The 14,343-nt window shown below is 45.6% G+C and overlaps 1 protein-coding gene across 2 annotated transcripts in view; it reads left to right on the forward strand.

Moving 5' to 3' along the window:
- LOC106969285 (tubulin alpha-1C chain) overlaps positions 1–12,335 on the forward strand; it is a 34,803-nt gene extending 22,468 nt beyond the window's left edge. The window contains exons 1-4 of one of the 2 annotated variants that reach the window (XM_015065788.3): positions 4,812–4,969; positions 7,597–7,819; positions 7,966–8,114; positions 11,250–12,335. In XM_015065788.3, the coding sequence (XP_014921274.1) occupies positions 4,967–4,969; positions 7,597–7,819; positions 7,966–8,114; positions 11,250–12,224 (1,350 nt within the window). In that variant the 5' untranslated portion in view covers positions 4,812–4,966 and the 3' untranslated portion in view covers positions 12,225–12,335. Of the gene's footprint in view, positions 1–4,811; positions 4,970–7,596; positions 7,820–7,965; positions 8,115–11,249 lie in introns of those variants that run through there. The other variant, XM_053226191.1, reaches the window with a different exon arrangement.
- Positions 12,336–14,343: the final 2,008 nt, after the last annotated feature.

The raw sequence follows: 14,343 nt of genomic DNA on the forward strand, positions 1-14,343 counted from the left end.
CTTCAAGGAGTCCTAGCTATCCTTTGGAGGTCTTAGGAATGGGAAAAATTCTCCTTTTTCTTGCTAGACTAGTGGCATCCTTGTCTTAGGACAGTAAATTCACTAAATGATTTTTCTAGGACTTCCTTTCCTTGTGAACTAGAACCAGTAACAGGCTCATGGAGGGCCTAGAAAGAAAAGAGGCAACTGTCATTTTAGGCATTTATTCTGAGTCCCATCTCTTGGGTTTAGGGTAAATTATTTCCATCTCAAGACCTTATTTCCCACAGTTGTATAATGAATACCTTTGTTAAAAATTTATCTTTGAAAACTTCTCGAAGGCACTATTGGAGTAGAAAATACTTTATCATAAGTTGCTATAGAGCACAAAATATCCCCATACCATTATTATTGTAACATGTAATTTGCAACTGAACACAAAATCAATTCTTTAGCACTACTGGTATCCTAGCATAGAAACTGGGAGTTTGAGAAAAGATAGGGTTCGATTTTGTCTGAATTCTTTCCTCTTTCCTAATGTTTTGGGGACATGTTATACAACAGCGATTTGAAGTCCAAGCTCTCCTGAGCCAGAGTAGGTATGCCACTTTTTTTTAAATGTTTATTTATTTATCTTTGAGAGACAGAGGGACAGTGTGAGGGAGGGAGGGGCAGAGAGAGAGGGAGAGAGGAAATCCCGAGCTGGCTCCATCTCAGCGCAGAGCACAACACAGGGCTTGACATCACCAACCATGAGATCATGACCTGAGCGGAAATCAAGAGTCGGACACTTAACCAACTGAGTCACCCAGGCATCCCTGCCATTTCTTTCTCTAATGTATTGTAAGACTCCAGCAAAAGTCCCATCTGTAAATATTTATCTAACGTACCAGTGATTCTTACAAGACCCTGACCGAAGGAAGCATGTTTTCAACTTTACTCCCTTTGGGACGCACGTACAGCAGAAGCCTCAAGTCAGAGTATCACAGAATGTAAAGGCTGGAAGAGGCCTTAGAATGAAACTGTCCAATCCCCTCATTTTGCACATGAGAACCTGGGGCCCAAGGAAGAGAAGTGCCCCCTCCAATGTTATATCACCAGAGGTGGCAGAGCACAGGCTCTCTGTTACTAACTCACCATGTTTGTGGTGAATTTGAGACCATTTCAACTGGAAAGTAAGACAGGCTTCTGCCTCTTCTCTCTCTCGGTAATTTTTAGACTCAGAAAGACCTGTTTACATAAAAGTTGAATTTTTCACTGTCCACCCAGGAGACTTTTTTTCCCCCCTCCAAAACAATCCAGCAGGGGGCAATAAAGTTTAATATAGATCCCAATGTTTAAAATGATTTTAAAATGCAAGAGAATGCATCTTCATCTCTAATTTTGTCCTCTACCACAATCACCTCCAACAGTAACAGCTACCGATTTTAGAGCTTTGCTATGTGTATATGCTCTGTATTACTTATTTCATTTAATCCTCACCACAATGTATCTACCTCTGAGTTATACATTATCCCATTTTATAAGGGAAGAGATGTAGATAGATTACAAAATTGGCTTAAGGACCTACAGCTAGAAAAAGAAAACAAAAATCAGAGCCCACATCAGAGCAATCAGGCCTGCAAAGACCTTAAGCCTATTGAGGTCCCTCAAGGGGCTATCTACTTGAATATGAGATGATAGAGAGTGAAAAGAAAAATAAAGGTGTTTTGCTAATGAATCCTTTGAAAAACATAACCTAAAAATAAAATGCCTATTATTTTTAAATCGCCACACTGAACTGTTCTCATTAGGGCTACTAATTACCTCCATTTGGCTAAATCCAATGGTCATTTTTGAGTTCTGTGCTTACCTATCAGTGGCACTCGACCCTGCTAATCATCCTTTTTTCCTTGTTTCCAGGACCTCACATTCCTGGGTTCCCTCCTATCTCACCGGCTGTTCCTTTTTAGTGTCCTTTACTGGTTTTACCTCTTTTCCCAGAGCTATGAAATTGGTTTTCTTCTCTCGTGTTTCTACACTCACTCCACTCACATCTCACCCAAGGTCATGACTTGAGGATGGCATTTAGATGTCCACCTCCACCCGGATCTCTTTGCTTTGAGATCCAGACTCTCATATCCAGCTGTGTCCTGGCCATCTCCACCTCCACATGGACAACACCGTCTTGATTTAACATGACCAAAAATAACCCTTGGTATCAACCTCCTTTAAGCCTGCCCCATTCTCAGCCTTTTGCCTCTGTTGATGGCAAATTGTCTTTCACTCATTCAGGCTAAAAACTGGAATAATCCTTGGCTTCTCTTTCCCTCACGTGTGAGCCTTTAGGAAATCACTTTGGTCCTGTCTAACCACATGTTTGGTCCTGTCTAACCTCTGCTACCACTCTGGTCAGAGTCTTTCTCATCTCTCAGAAGGATTATGGCAATGAGTTCTCATCTTAAGATGTCTTCCTGCTTCTACCTGTGCCCTCCTATAATCTTTTCTCAACACAACAACCAAAGTCATCTTTTTCTAAAAAGGCCATGGGAGGGGAGGGCGGGGGCACCTGGGCAGCTCAGTTGGTTGAGCATTGGACTCTTGATATCAGCTGGAGTCTTGATCTCAGGGTCCTGAGCTTGAGACCCGCATCGGGCTCCACGTAGTGCAGAGCCCACTGAAAAAAATATTAAATAAATAAATAATAATTTAAAAAGCAATCGGGTCATGTCACGTCTACGTTTCAAACCCTACATTAGCTCCCCATGTCAGAGTAAAAACCACAGGATTTGCAGTAACTTACAAGAAGCTGTAAGATCTGGCTCCTGTTTCCTCTCCAACATCGTCCTCTGTTATTCATCTATTCCAGCCAAGCTGGCCTCACTGCTCTTCCTTCCAGGAACACTAACGGCTCACTCTTGCTTGGGTGTCTGGGCTCCAACTACTTGCTTTTAGCCACTTGGCTAACCCCTCATGACCTACAAGTCTTTGTTCAAATCTCATGTATCATTAAGGCTAACCGTGATCATCATGGTTCTATTACAACCCCTCTCACACTCCACCCTCTCATTCCACTTTCTTCAGTATTTTTCTATAGCAACTCTTCACCCTCTAATGAATTTTATGATTTACTTATTTACTGTGTTCATTGTTTGTCTTTCTTTCCGATCCCTCCTAGAACATAGGCTCTACCAGCAGAGATCTGTCAATTTTGTTCACCTACCTATTCCCAAGAACCTAGAAACTATGCTGAATATATTTGTGGAATGCATTAAAAAGGTGAAATGCTTTACTAATTAAGAGTAGGGGCGCCTGGGTGGCGCAGTCGGTTAAGCGTCCAACTTCAGTCAGGTCACGATCTCGCGGTCCGTGAGTTCGAGCCCCGCGTCAGGCTCTGGGCTGATGGCTCAGAGCCTGGAGCCTGTTTCGGATTCTGTGTCTCCCTCTCTGCCCCTCCTCCGTTCATGCTCTGTCTCTCTCTGTCCCCAAAATAAATAAACGTTGAAAAAAAAAATTAAAAAAGAGTAAAATATTTGGCAACAGACCAAGATGCTAATTATTCCAACTTTCAGAATATCCTGCCACACAATAAGTAATAGGTGCGCAATAAACATTTAATGATGGAACTATGGTATTGTAATTTGAAAAGGAGTCTCTGCATATATTTCCAACAGCATTCATTTTGTGTGAGTTGGAGTGTATCTTGAGTTCTGCCTTTTCTGTATCTAAAACCCAGTTTTTCCTGTCATTTTGCCTTTTTCTACTTCAGGGAAAATCCCTATAACCTCTATTATGTATAGCAGTCACTTTTGTTCTCTGAATATTCCCATAAACTCTATCATCCAGAGATGGTGGAGAACTAAGATAACATGATGAAGTTGCAGAGAAAGAATAACAACTGAAAGAAAAAGGCTGCTTCTGAGAAGTAAACCATTGCAGGGAGGGTCAGCACGGTATATTTAGCATGAGGCAGTACAAGGTAATGAGGGCTTATGGGCAGCCCCATTACTCTAGCTGTGTGGCCTTAAACTTGTTGAATTCCTCTGAGCCCTAGTTTCCCCATCTGTAAAATGCGGATAACTCACAGCGTCGCAAGGATGAAATGTGATTGATATAGTGTGAAAAACCAACTACTCTGAATAGTAAGCGATCAAAAATGGAAGCTATTACTATAACGAACCGAAAAATCTGCTTTTGCACCAACTGGAAGATTGTTGTTAGAGACGAAGAGTTCATTTAAAAGAATGTGGGAAAACGAGTAAAAAAAAAAAAAAAACCAAGCAAAAAGATGAGAATATGGGCTTCAAGCCGGCTGGTGGTAATTAAGGGCTGGGAGGGGGCGCAAGGACCTCTCTCTCCAGAATCCCACAGCTGCACGGGAGCCGGCGCCAGGGCTGTGCAGGGCGTAAGCGGCGGCCCCGCAGGCCAGGCCCCGCCTCGCTGGGAGGTGCGCGGCGGGGACTGGCTGTGGGTTTCGCAGGGCCGCCGCTCGAGGGTCCGGAGACCGGCGGGAGGGGCCGCGCTCCCTATACTCCGCCCGTGTTTCCCTGAGGTTTTGCACGCGACGCCCCCCGCACCCGCTGAGGACTGCGCAGATGCTTCGCCTCCCTTCTTCCAGTCTCAGTCCCCAGCCTCTTCCCCGCCCCATCCGCCCTTCCCTGGCCCCAGGACGTCTCCTCCCTTCGTAGATCTGGCTCTCTCCGAAGAGTTTGGTTTGAACTTTTGAACCCACCAATCAGCGCCCGCGCCCCACCTCTCTCCGCCGGAGGGTGCGACGGGGTGTCCCTCCCGGCGCCGCGGGGTTTGGAGGCGGGGCCGCGGCGGCCGGGGCGGGGCCAGGTGCCCGCCCCCTGGCCACGTGGCCGGGGAAGGGGGTATATAGAGTCCCTCGCGGCGGCGCAACCTCTTACTACTTCTCCCCCGGACTCCTTGGTAGTCTGTTAGTGGGAGAGCCTTCTCGCCGTCCCCTCGCCGCCTTCAGCCTCAAGGAACCCTACAAGTCTTAGTCATGGTGAGTGGGGGTCCTTGGGACGTGGCGTGGGTGTGAGAGCAGTCCGAAGGGGCGGGGGAGCCCGGGTGCAGGTGGGACGCAGCCGAGCAAACTTGCTTCTGATGGCTAGGCTGGGAAAGCCGAGTTCACCCGCAAACTCCTCTTCGGGCTCGAAAACGCGGCCAGGAAACTGCCCTCGGTGGGAGTGGAAAGCCCTCCTGATCCTAGAGGGCATCGCCCCAGGGCCCGCCACAGCCTAAGGCAGACCGGGAAGCCTTCACACCGGCCCCCCCAAGGACTTGTGGAAACGAAAAATCCCTCCCCTCCATTTCCGCCAGTGACCTACCTCACCTTCCCACTACCTACCTCCCTGGAGCACTAGGTACGCTCCAGCTCCCAAGGTGCATACGCTCCCTGCGCCCGCTCTCCAGCGCCCGGTGACTGCCTGCTGAGTCACCTGTGGCTAGTCTCTGGGGAGAGCTTCCAATTGCATCCGTCCACCTGAGAGATGTGAACAGGCTGCTCCTTTTAAGGGAGCTCTTAACTGTCACGTCTAATTTTGCGTTTCTGTGTTAACTTAGTGGGACGTTTATAGTTGAAGCTTGGTACTTAAGCCAGATTTTTAAAAAACTAGTCCATGAAGAGATATTTTCGTATAAAACCTCTGAGCAAACTAGTACTAACAACGTGTTCTTGGAGAAGGTCTGTTGGAGGTCAACCTAAAATAAGCCGTACTTTTAAACTAGTATTTGTGTATCAAATGTTTCAAAATAGTATCTTTAAAGAAAAGGGGATACAGTGAACAGACCAACCACCTCTTCAGAGACTACCACAGCTGTTAAAAAAACTAAGTCTGACTGTAACAACTTGCTTGAGTGCTTTTCACCAAGCAGACAAAAAAAAAAACCAAAAACAAAACCTGATAAAAGTGCGATTCAGAAAGTAGTAGGACTGTTTAAAGGGCAGGAGAGCAATGATTTAGGCAAACACTGGCTAAGTTAATAGTTTGGATTTTTTGTTGTTGTTTTGTTTTTTAATTAGAGACAGGGGCCGGTTATCCAGTGAAAGTTAGACTAAGTGACTCTATCACCTGTGTCTCCCTTCATCCCCCCAGTGGCCCGGGGAGAGTGGAGAAAGTCTAAAGGAGAAAGCTGTTGAGATTGCTGCCCAATGGAAGTTTTTTGGGCTCAGAAATCCATCAAAGAAACCCTTCATTAGAGTGAAAGGTTCTTCTCAAAAACTTTATCTCCTTGGGCCTGGGGCTGTCATGGGCAGATCTCTCCAGCTTTCTCAGGCTGTAAAATTTCCAAAGTCCAGTTAAAGGTAAACAGGATGCAATTATAAATACTCATGGACTCATTAGAATAAACAACTCCCCTTTCTCCCATAGCCCTAGACCTGGGCGAGTAGACTCAGGTCATAATGAGCCAAGTGATGTGATTAGAAGACCATGGTTGTTTTATGAGTGTATGTGGGAAGGAGGGGACCATAAGTCAAAGGTTGTGAGTGATTGGGGTTTTTATTATCTCCGGTTATGAAAGTTATGAAAGTAGGATCTTAGCGGTGTTGAGTTTTCTTTAACTAGTTTCCTGTTAGCAGCTTCGAAGAACTCGAAACCCTCCTATTCGGGGAAAATGTAATGGGTATCAATTTTGAAAGTCCTCTGTCAATCTCCAAAGTAGCTAACCTGACTTATGATGAAATATAATGAACACCCATTTTTTCTGTTTTCCTCTTAAATCTGGGGGTATGGATTCTATGTCCATGGCCTTATTTTACTAAGCAGGAATGAATTTGGTAACTTATAGATGATCTTGTTCATCAAGTAAAAGAAAACATTTTCCAAATATCGTTAAATTCTTGGCACCATAGACTTTTCCACAGTGCCAGAGATACATGTATGTATGTTTTGGTAGGAAACAGCGAATTTCTTAAGCTATTAGTAAAGTTTTGTTGACACTTTCAGCTTTTATTACCATGTGTCTCCACCACCACCCCCTACTGAAGATTTGTTGATAGTGAAGGAAAAATGTTCTTCCTTGCGATTAAGTTCTTCCACAGAGTTAAAAAGCTGCCTCTGACCACAGTTTTTAAAATACAGCTAACTGCTTCTTATCTGGCATTTTTTCCATGAGTCATATGGCTATAGTTTGCTGGTTTAAGCTGGTTTTAAAGGGAGAGGGAGAAGCTCTTGTCTTTTAAAGAATAGGATTAAAGAGGGACCAGAATGAGCTCGACAGTTATACAATCACATGGAATGAATCAGAGCTGGAAGGGGGAATTTTGCATGCCTTTAAGGAATTGGCAGGCATATTTCCCAGGAGCTGGGGGAAATGTATTGCTGTGGAACAGTTTAGGTCTTTCTAAAATGGTAGAAACCTGACCTTGAATATCTAATGTGACTACAAAGCAAGAGTCTGATCTCTGGTCTTGCCTAGTAGTTCATTAACATATCTTTGGTTTTGCAAAGCATTTTCTCTGAATTAGTCAGCAAGGACTGTTGCTTGTGAAATAAACCCTGGGCAGGAGTGGCTTCCAGAAAGGTGACTTTCTATCCTGAAGGTTAATTAGTCATTTAGGTGTGAGTCATTCCTAAACATCCCATCTGATATGTCATATTCTGACATTTTCCTTTCTTCTTCCCACAGCGTGAGTGCATCTCCATCCACGTTGGCCAGGCTGGTGTTCAGATCGGCAATGCCTGCTGGGAGCTCTATTGCCTGGAACACGGCATCCAGCCCGATGGCCAGATGCCAAGTGACAAGACCATTGGGGGAGGAGATGACTCCTTCAACACCTTCTTCAGTGAGACGGGCGCTGGCAAGCATGTGCCCAGGGCAGTGTTTGTAGACCTGGAACCCACAGTCATTGGTGAGTTGGCCTCAGTAGTAACCCAAGGGAGATCTCAGGGCTCTTGAGATAGGAGGTCTGTCGTGAGGGCTCCACTGACACCCTGGGGTGGAGCAGGCGTGTGCAGGTTGTGAGTGACGGGTGGCTGCTTTGTTTTTCTCTTCCAGATGAAGTTCGCACTGGCACCTACCGCCAGCTCTTCCATCCTGAGCAGCTCATCACGGGCAAGGAAGATGCTGCCAATAACTATGCCCGAGGGCACTACACCATCGGCAAGGAGATCATCGACCTTGTCTTGGACCGAATTCGGAAACTGGTAAACATAGTGTTTTATTTAATATACATATATAAGTGTTAAGTGTATTTATTTTGAGAGAGAGTGGGAGAGTGTGAGTGGGGGAGGGACAGAGAGAGAGGGAGAGAATCCCAAGCAGGCTCAGCTCTGACAGCTTGATCCCATGACCTGAGCCAAAATCAAGAGTCAGACACTCAACTGACTGAGACACCCAGGTGCCCCAATGTAGTGTTTTATTTAAAGTGAGATGAGAATGTTCTCTTACAGTTTTAAGGGAGACCAAACTATAAGAATCATTCTTTGTATCCTAAAATGAACCTTTGAGTGCTCAGTAAGTAACCAGACTTTATTTTTTTTTAAATTTTATTTAATTTTGAGAGATAGTTGGGGGGGGGGGGGTGTGGAGCAGAAAGAGAGGGAGACACAGAATCCAAAGCAGGCTCCAGGCTCTGAGCTGTCAGCACAGAGCCTGATGTGGTGCTTAAACCCATGAATGGATATCATGACCTGAGCTGAAGTCGTATGCTTAACTGACTGAGCCACCCAGGCACCCCAGGTAACCAGAGTTTTTAAATCAGATGGTCCTGTGTTATGGACAACTATTTAGGTCAGGGTTAAATGCTCTATTGCCTATTTCTATGTGTTATAAAGCAGACTTGGGCAAATGCTTAAGGCAGGGCAGTTTACCTAAAGTGAAGGTGAGAACCAGGGAGCTGTAGCAGTTTGACATTTAAGACCATTAAACATCCTTATTCATATTAATCAAGCAGCTTCCCTGCTTCAAGCTAAGAATGCCCCCTTTTAGGTTATCTTAGTCACATTGAGTGAGAAGGTGGCAGACTCCGAAATGTAACTAATTGATCAAACTCCTAAAAAAAATATATGTATATATATATTTTATATGTATTTTAAAAATATGTCTATCAGGGTTGGTGCCTTATGTTGATACAGAAAGTACAGAGCACGAGAAGCCAGTATAACACTGACTAGAAATGGTGGACACTGGAATCTTCCAACAACATTGAAAGTGCAATCAAGGGAGCTCCCTTATTATGGAAGCTAGTGTCGTCCTTGAAACTTGGAAAGTATTGAAATGTACTCACAGAAAGTAGTATGCTTGCTTTTCCACTAGAGCTCAGACCCGTGTGAACCAGCACTGTGACAGAAAAATCTTAGGCAACGGTATTCACATCAGTAAAAGTCGATAAGTAAATGTTCTGTTAGGATCATTTTATTTATTTTTTAAATATTTATTTTTGAGAGCAAGCATGTATGTGGGTGGGGGGAGGGGGAGGGAGAGAGGGAGGGAGAGAGAGAGAGAATCCCAAGCAGGCTCCGCACTGTCAGCATAGAGCCTGACTCAGGGCTTGAACATAAGAACCGTGGTCACAAGAACCGTGAGATCATGATCTAAGCCAAAATCAAGAGTCAGACGCTTAAAACCAACTGAGCCACCCAGATGCCCCTGGATCATTTTATGTTCAGAGTCTGGTATCCAGATGACTCTACTCCTGAGGCATGTGGGCAGCTTGTAAGTAATTAACCAAAAATCAAGAATAAAGGCTTTGGTAGAGTAGTTTGTCCAGAAAATCACATTCTAAGCCTGGCCACAACTGGTCTAGTCTAAAAAGAATGACTTCGCATCATTCACAGCTTCATACTTTTCCAGATGCTTATCACACCCTTCCTAGCAAAATTGGGGTAATGGTTCTATGTTTATAAATCAAGCTTCAGCTACAAGCACTGACTTGGAAATCAGGACCTGCCTTTAGGGGCAAATAAACCTAGTAAAACCCATCAAGGGTTCTGGAGTAAAGTTGATTAACTGCCAAAGTAATTGTATTTGTCCTTGGTATTATTACTGTGTCCATAGGAGGCTGAGTGGATTTAATTGGTAGACCAGAGTCTGCCCTGTACATTGATCCCAGAGTATGGACCCACAGGAGAAGTACAGTGAGGGAGAGAATTCCACAAATCTCAGCACTTCTTTTTTTTTTTTTTTAATATTTATTTATTTTTGAGACAGAGCATGAGCAGGGGAGGGGCAGAGAGAGAGAGGGAGACACAGAATCTGAAGCAGGCTCCAGGCTCTGAGCTGTCAGCACAGAGCCCGGGGCTCGAACTCGTCAACTGCGAGATCATGACCTGAGTCGAAGTTAGACACTCAACCGACTGAGCCACCCAGGCACCCCTCAGCACTTCTGAGAAGTGAGGATTGTCAGCAGAAGACTTTGAAAAGTCAAAAATCAATGCTTTCACAGAATGGTAGTTTGCTAACTGGAATAGCTCAGTTAAGTGGTGAAAAGCCCCACTGACATTAGGTCTCATGGTCCTATCATAGTAAATCACCTTTTTCAGAATCAATAGGCTCTCTGATAACTAGTGCTTACTGTGCCAAACACTGTTCCACGTACTCATTTAATTCTCAATGACCTGATGGAGATTACTATTCTCAATAAACGCAAAGACGGAGATTGAGAAATAAGTTTGGTCAAAGCCACACAGCAAGGAACTGGTAGAGCCGGATCCAGACTCAGCCTGACTCCCAACACTAGTGCATTGGAACTCGGCTATTCTGTGTTACTCCAGCTCAGAAAGCAGCTGCCAGATCTTTATAAGACTTCTATTGTATGGGGCTGGTGGTCCCAGGCCTGCCCTTGGTAGCTCTCCAGCTGCTGAAAAGTCATACTCGTTCTGCAGTCACAGCAAGGGCACCAGCGGTTGCTTTCCCAGTCGCTAAAACTTGGGCCTTGCATCCATTCCAGACCTCATGATTCCTCTGCCTGTGGAAATGAAAATAGTTCATTTTTAAATAGCCGTTCAGCAGATTTCTGCCCCCCCCCCCCCCCCCCGGAATTGTGAAAAGTTTCTCTGAATCTTAGCGCTTAGAAGCTCCTTATGACTGCTTTCTTTGCAAATATTGTTCAGGAGATTAAAAAAAATCTCGATCAGGGGTGCCTGGCTGTCTCAGTTGGAAGAGCATATAACTCTTGATCTCTGGGTCATGAGTTTGATCTCCACATTGGGTGTAGAAATTACTTAAATAAATAAAAACTTTAAAAAATTAAAAAAGAAATTCGATCAATGTAATTATGGATTCAAAGAAGTCATTGCAGCTTTCACCAAGGCTAAATTAAAACTTTTTTTTTTTTGCAGGCCGACCAGTGCACGGGTCTTCAGGGCTTCTTGGTTTTCCACAGCTTTGGAGGGGGAACTGGTTCCGGGTTCACCTCCCTGCTGATGGAACGTCTCTCTGTCGATTATGGCAAGAAGTCCAAGCTGGAGTTCTCCATTTACCCAGCCCCCCAGGTTTCCACTGCTGTCGTTGAGCCCTACAACTCCATCCTCACTACCCACACCACCCTGGAGCACTCTGATTGTGCCTTCATGGTAGACAACGAGGCCATCTATGACATCTGTCGTAGAAACCTCGATATCGAACGCCCAACCTACACTAACCTTAACCGCCTTATTAGCCAGATTGTGTCTTCCATCACTGCTTCCCTCAGATTTGATGGAGCCCTGAATGTGGATCTGACAGAATTCCAGACCAACCTGGTGCCCTATCCCCGCATCCACTTCCCTCTGGCCACATATGCCCCTGTCATCTCTGCTGAGAAAGCCTACCATGAACAGCTTACTGTAGCAGAGATCACCAATGCGTGCTTTGAGCCAGCCAACCAGATGGTGAAATGTGACCCTCGCCATGGTAAATACATGGCTTGCTGCCTGTTGTACCGTGGTGATGTGGTTCCCAAAGATGTCAATGCTGCCATTGCCACCATCAAGACCAAGCGCAGCATCCAGTTCGTGGACTGGTGCCCCACTGGCTTCAAAGTTGGCATTAATTACCAGCCTCCCACTGTGGTACCCGGTGGTGACCTGGCCAAGGTGCAGAGAGCTGTGTGCATGCTGAGCAACACCACAGCCATTGCTGAGGCCTGGGCTCGCCTGGACCACAAGTTTGACCTGATGTATGCCAAGCGTGCCTTTGTTCACTGGTATGTGGGTGAGGGCATGGAGGAAGGAGAGTTTTCTGAGGCCCGTGAGGACATGGCTGCCCTTGAGAAGGATTATGAGGAGGTTGGAGCAGATAGTGCTGAGGGAGAGGATGAGGGTGAAGAGTATTAACCTGTCCTCTATAATTTTATACTCTGTTGTCTTGGGACTGTCTTATTTCTGTTCTGGAAGCTGTCCACTGTGGCCCTAACTTGTCAATAAAAGTGATGTTTCTATTTTAAATGTCCAGCTGGCTTCTGTATCGCAGTAAGTACTAGCCTCACTTATTTAAGGCCAGTTGGGGATGGGGGAGGCTGGCAGATGGTCTACCCAGTCATTTGATCAACATTTCAAGTGGCTTCTGTGTGCCACACACTGTGCTTAGTGGCTTGTCTGTTTCACTTAAGACCTGGATTGATGAGTGGTGATAAAATCCTATTGTAAATGAGGCAGCAGGCTTAGATTGGGCCATTGTTTCTCAAATTTCAATGTGGATGTGAATCACATGTAAATATTAAAATGTAGATCCAGGGTTGCCTGGGTGGCTCAGTTGATTAAGTGTCCGACTTTGGCTCAGTTCATGATCTCACAGTTCTTTGGTTTGAGCCCTGCATTGGACTCCATGCTGAGAGCTCAGAGCCTGGAGCCTGCTTCAGATTGTCTCCCTCTCTCTGCCCCTCCCCTGCCCACGCTCTGTGTGTGTCTCTCTTTCAAGAAGAGACATTAAAAAAAATTTTTTTTAGGTAATGTAGATCCAAATCTGTAGCTTCAAAGTGAAGCTTTAGATATTGCATTTAAAAAAAATATTTATTTTGAGAAAGCATGAGTGGGGAGGGGCAGAGAAGGGTTCAGAGGATCCGAAGGGGGCTCTGCGCTGACAGCAGAGAGCCAACCCAGGGCTGGAACCCACAAACTGAGATCATGACCTGAGCTGAAGTCAAGACACTTAACCAACCAAGCCACCCAGGCGCCCCAAGATGATTGCATTTTTTTTTTTAACTTTTTGAAAGTTTATTTTGAGAGAGAGAGTGTGTGTATGGGGAGGGGGGAATCCCAAGGAGGCTCCATACCTGCACTGTCAGCGTGGAGCCAGGTGTGGGGCTCAAACCCACAAACTGTGAGATTGTGACCTGAGCTGAAACCAAAAGTTGAATGCTTAACCAACTGAGCCACTCAGGTGCCCCAAGATCCTGCATTTTTTAACAAGCTTCTAGCTTCTGCTCTTGGTCTGCTGTGACTATGTGTGAAGTAGCAAGGGGTTAGGTAACATAATAGTAAGTGGGGGAGCCAAGTGAGTCAAGAAACCAGCCAGACTTCCAGAACTGTTGCTGTCAGTATTTAATAACCTATTAGAGTCACGTGGGAAGGGCTTGGAATCATGCTGATTTATTCTATACTTAACCAAAACCTGCAGTGACAAATAAGACTGTATTTTAAGAAGTTACTGTTTAGAGAAAGTGGAGCTGGCTGAGACAAAATTACAGTAGTCGCAAGTTGTTACAGTATTGGTACTTGACCCAATTTATGTCGTGGGGAATATCTGCAGAGTGTGGGAAAGATTGCGGAGGAAAGATTCCCTAATTTGGACCCTTTTCCAAGTACATGTGAGGAGCAGTGTGGTTCTTGAGGGGGGCAGGAGAGACCTATGAGGTGAGGGTGGGGGAGGAAGAGGCAGGAACAGTGCGTGGCTGGAGAGCGTGGTGATGGGTATTCAGGTACCAGTCGCGGGGCTTAGAAGGTTGAACTGAGCAATGGAAAAGGGCTGAGCCTCATGAGGAAGGCTTGGGTGCTGGCCTGAGTGGGAATGCCAGACAAGTGGGAGGAAATGGAGGCTGGTACACAGCTCTGGGTGTGTTCACCTTTGCTCCGTGATGTCAGCCCATATTCCATTGGGGCTCAGTTGCCTTCTTTATTCTCCCCACTGGGATGTTTACTCCTGACACATCGCTCACTTCTGCCCCCTTACTGTTTTGAGGAGAGCATCTAGTAAATAGGCAGGTTCTGTCTGGGAGCACTGTGCTGCTGCTTCCCCAAGATGTTTCAACGTTGTGGGCCTGGTCTCACAGCTTTTATCATGAGAGCAGTCACTGTCTTTTGCCCTTCAGGGCAAGGGCCAGCCCAGTGCCATCCTTGAGCACAAAGGCAGCTATTGCTACTTATCTGATGGGCCAGATTCCTCCTGCAGCCAGAGCATGGGGGGTCTGGGATAAAAATGAACCTTGGGAAGGCCAGGCAGCCCAGCCACCAGAGG

This window comes from Acinonyx jubatus, chromosome B4 (assembly GCF_027475565.1).
Source record: "Acinonyx jubatus isolate Ajub_Pintada_27869175 chromosome B4, VMU_Ajub_asm_v1.0, whole genome shotgun sequence".
Taxonomy (NCBI): domain Eukaryota; kingdom Metazoa; phylum Chordata; class Mammalia; order Carnivora; family Felidae; genus Acinonyx; species Acinonyx jubatus.